This window comes from Hippoglossus hippoglossus, chromosome 17, assembly GCF_009819705.1.
Source record: "Hippoglossus hippoglossus isolate fHipHip1 chromosome 17, fHipHip1.pri, whole genome shotgun sequence".
In the NCBI taxonomy this organism is placed as follows: Eukaryota; Metazoa; Chordata; class Actinopteri; order Pleuronectiformes; family Pleuronectidae; genus Hippoglossus; species Hippoglossus hippoglossus.
The window spans coordinates 22,949,847-22,954,457 of NC_047167.1; the positions used below are offsets into that span (position 1 = coordinate 22,949,847).

General features: G+C 41.9%; 1 protein-coding gene across 1 annotated transcript; it reads left to right on the plus strand.

Annotated features, from left to right (window-relative positions):
* The first annotated feature begins 743 nt into the window (after window positions 1-743).
* LOC117778541 (E3 ubiquitin/ISG15 ligase TRIM25-like) lies at window positions 744-3,532 on the plus strand. Its single transcript, XM_034614233.1, has 2 exons — window positions 744-2,935; window positions 3,071-3,532. Exon 1 carries the CDS (start codon window positions 744-746, stop codon window positions 2,418-2,420), a length of 1,677 nt encoding a protein of 558 aa, XP_034470124.1. The 3' UTR covers window positions 2,421-2,935; window positions 3,071-3,532.
* Window positions 3,533-4,611: the final 1,079 nt, after the last annotated feature.

Sequence of the window (4,611 nt, forward strand, 5' to 3'; positions counted from 1 at the left end):
TTCTTTGATAGAAGCTGAACAGTTGTTGACATGGTTCCTTTGCTCTTTGTCATTGTTCTTCTTTAGAACTCCATTAACTTTGCTGTAAGTCTGTATCATCTCTGGCTGCATGTGCTGTTGTAACAGCTCAGCTTAACACTGAGGGGGACAGAGCTTTAGAAATAAGAGTCTGAGACTCTGAAACAACCTGAGGAAATACAGCAGGCTGAGTCAGAAGCTTCCTTTAAATCCAAACTTCAAACCTGCTGTTATCGTACCACGATTTGATCTAATTCTAGTTTTTAAAGTGTGGTCATGATTACATTTCTGTCACCTGTCGTGTTTTTATACTTTTACTCTTTCATAAGTGTGTTTTAATGTATTTTTACTTGTGTTTTTCATTTGTGAAGCACTTTGTAAGTTGGTTTTTATTCCATTGAAAAGATTTGTTAACTTTTCTGGAAACTTTGAAGAATGTGAATCTTACAACCTGTGCTGTTGTGAACTGAATGTGACAGTTCCCAGAGCAACTATTCACTTTGAAATGTGATAACACAGATAAAAACTCACAACCAGCTCCTCCCAGTCAGGATGTGTCTGTGTCTCCTCCCTTCACAGATGTGTAAGTGTAAGAACCAGTGAACAACAAGCTGTGAACTGTGGGAGATGAGTCACTGCAGGAAGTGAACGAGAGGGGGAGGAGCAGAGATCTGTTTCCGTTCAGAGGAAGTGAAACTGTTCTACAGTCTCTGGCAACAGCTGAAATGGCGCAGCAAGAAAATCAACTGGACAGAGAAAGATTCTGCTGTTCGATCTGTCTGGATCTACTGAAGGATCCGGTGACTACTGGCTGTGGACACAGCTACTGTAAGAGCTGTATTAACACCCACTGGGACAATGGGGATCAGAGAGGAAGCTACAGCTGCCCTGAGTGTAGACAGACCTTCACACCGAGGCCTGTCCTGGTGAAAAACACCATGTTAGCTGATTTAGTGGAGAAGCTGAAGAAGACTGGACTCCAAGCTGCTCCTGCTGATCACTGCTATGCTGGACCTGAAGATGTGGCCTGTGATGTCTGCACTGGGAGAAAACTGAAAGCTCTCAAGTCCTGTTTGGTTTGTTTGGCCTCTTATTGTGAAAAACACCTCCAGCCTCATCTTCAGTCAGCTCCATTGAAGAAGCACAAGCTGGTGGAGCCCTCGGAGAAGCTCCAGGATAACATCTGCTCTCGTCACGATGAGGTGATGAAGATGTTCTGCCGCACTGATCAGCAGTGTATCTGTTATCTCTGCTCTGTGGAGGAACATAAAGACCACGACACAGTGTCAGCTGCAGCAGAAAGGACTGAGAGGCAGAGAGAGCTCGGGCTGAGGAGACAAACAATCCAGCAGAGAGTCCAGGACACAGAGAAAGATGTGAAGCTGCTTCAACAGGAGGAGGAGGCCGTCAATGGTTCTGCTGATAAAGCAGTGAAGGACAGTGAGAAGATCTTCACTGAGCTGATCCGTCTGCTGAAGAAAAGAAGCTCTGATGTGAAGAAGCAGATCAGATCCCAGCAGGATACTGTAGTGAGTCGAGTCAGAGAGCTTCAGGAGAGACTGGAGCAGGAGATCACTGAGCTGAAGAGGAAAGACCATGAACTGAAGCAGCTCTCAGACACAGAGGATCACAACCAGTTTCTACACAACTACCCCTCACTGTCACCACTCAGTGAATCTACACACTCATCCAGCATCAGGATCCGTCCTCTGAGGAACTTTGAGGACGTGACAGCAGCTGTGTTCCAGGTCAGAGGTCGACTACAGGACATTCTGAGTGAGACAGGGACAAAGATTTTACAGATTGTGTCTCAAGTGGATGTTTTACTGCCACAACCAGAGCCAGTGACCAGAGATGACTTCTTAAGATATTCACAGGAAATCACACTGGATCCAAACACAGCACACAGACAGCTGTTATTATCTAAGGGAAACAGAAAAGTAACATATATGAGGAACAGACAGTCTTATTCTAATCACCCAGACAGATTCACTGTAAAGTCTCAGGTCCTGAGTAGAGAGAGTCTGACTGGACGTTGTTACTGGGAGGAGGAGGTGGGGGTGAGAGAAGGAGTTGGTGTAGCAGTCGCATACAAGAATATCAGAAGAGCAGGAAACTCAGATGAATGTGAATTTGGATTCAATGATAAATCTTGGTCATTATATTGTTATGTAAACAGTTATAACTTTTATTACAACAGCATCGAGACTCCAGTGTCAGGTCCTCTGTCCTCCAGAGTAGGAGTGTACCTGGATCACAGTGAAGGTGTTCTGTCCTTCTACAGCGTCTCTGACACCATGACTCTCCTCCACAGAGTCCAGACCACATTCACTCAGCCTCTCTATGCTGGAGTTTGGGTTTGTTTTCATGGATCCACAGCTGAGTTCTGTAAACTCAAATAGACTTGAGTCTTTAAAAGCAGTGATTTAGATTCTGTGTTTAAATCTTTAACTTCTTTTGTCTCCATGTTTGTTGATCAAAGTTCGTCGTGGTGACGTTTCTGCTCCACACAGAGATCAGCTGTCAATCATTCCTGACGGGCGGCACTATGATGTCCTCTCATTGGTCGTTGTGTTGATGTTTAAGTTTGTTGAGCTGGACCCATGTTGCATCTCACTGCTCGTTGCTTTAAGCTGCAGAAGCTTGGGTGAAGCTTTCACATTTCTCCAGTGCAATCTGAAAACTGATGCACAACCACAAGAGGGCGCCTTTGTTTTGTGGACCACACCCTGTGGTATGTGTTGTGCAGACAACTTTCATCTGTCAGGCTGGACTCTGTCACAGCCTGGCTCTATAAAACATTCTAACATCTCTCTTTACCTTTAGCCGCGCTGCAGAGGTTATCCAAATGAATCCTTTTCAACACGTGGCATGAAATTCAAAACTTCAGCTTTTCTTGGGTTTTTCAGAATGATGTGTGGGTGCATGTCCCGTACACTTGCCCATGTGAAAACATCTATAGTATGTTCTGTGGGATATCTTTTTCATGCTGTGTGTTAAAATTACTGCATTGTTTCAGTTTTCCATCTTTGTTTCTTCTCCACCTCCTGAGCTGAAAAGGTGAAATATGTAACTGCACTTTTAATAAAGAAAATCCCCGACATGAGCATCTGTTTTCATTGTTTGCTTCTTTAAAGTGACTTTAAGTCTTTATTTGTGTTTTCAGTTGAAGAATTGTTAATGTGCTTATTTGGTTGCTGTCTTGAAAAAGCAGTAAGTGTATAGTCGGGGGACTTTGTTTTTAGGGCTGCAACTTATTCAGTGATTGATTTAATCAATCAATCAATCAATCAATCAATCAATCAATCAATCACTCAGCTCCACAGTACAAGACAGGGTCCCATAATGCTCATGACTGTTTAGTTTACAGTTTTTTGGAAAAAAAAGAAGGCCCCTCACCTTTGAGAGGGTGGTACCAGAGGACGTGTGACATTTTCTCGTGTAACTTCATTTTCTGATTTTCCGATGTGAAATTATGTTTTTTTTAATATATTTATATGTAGTTCTATTTGTATCATGTAAATTCTGACTGTATTCACTTGTTAACTGTGCATCAGTGGTAGTAAACTCAAATTCAATATGGATTTCGACTGCTCCTAAACGTTAATGCATCTGACGCTTGACTGTTCAGTTTAACAAATAGTCCAAAGAAATATCTGAATTGATTAATCAATTTAAAATGCTCACAATCAATAATCAATATTGACAAATTATTGAAAATAAGAACATTGGAAATCTTCACACTCAAGAAGCCGAGTTAAGTATAATTTTTTTCTACATCTTTTGATTAAATAAATGATTAAATAATAATTTCATAATAGTGTTTATTAACGCTGAGGGAAAAGATGACGACCACTGTTGCCTTGCTGGTTGGGGACGTTTATTTTCTCCACAGCCCTCTGCGTCGACAGAATGATATCAGTACAGTGACTTCACTAAACCAGGCTTCACACATGTACACCTCTCTCCTCCTGTTACATATATCACGTTCAATATGACACATCTCATTTAGATCGTGAAGATACAATTTTGACAATTTTAAAGAAATGTCCCCAACCACTGGCAGCAAATGTTATGAAACATTATATTTGGGACACAAACGTACACAATAAAAATATTCTCTGTGTACAAAAAAATGACTTATCAATACAAAACTAATCGACACTACAAAACCCCCCCTGCTGGGTTCTTCTATCGACTTCTGTGGACTTTCTGCCGAGTTTTGCCACGTTGGATTACACCTTGGAGCTCGGAAAGACGCCACAGCTGAATAACCCAAGTTGATGGCGTTCCAGTTGCACAGAAACAATGTTTAAGTTAGCCAACAAGCCATTGTTAGCAAAAACAATTCACAATAGCACATTACGCTGCATTTCACTCATACTAACACCGTAGTAAAGCCTCAGTAATTAGACAGTACTGTGTGTATTTAACAACAGAGTGCTAATAAACAGTAAAAACTACATCTTTAGCTACTGTTGGTATACACAGGGGTCATCTTGGATTTCGAAATCAGGGGTGGACTCATTCCCTGACCTCCTGAGTTGAAATTTCAACACTAGGGGGCGCTCCAGTTGCAACCTGCAACTCGGG

What these genes read in the sequence shown, in the direction of transcription:
- LOC117778541 (XM_034614233.1), top strand. Translation starts at nt 744, where the DNA reads ATGGCGCAGCAAGAAAATCAACTGGACAGAGAAAGATTCTGCTGTTCG.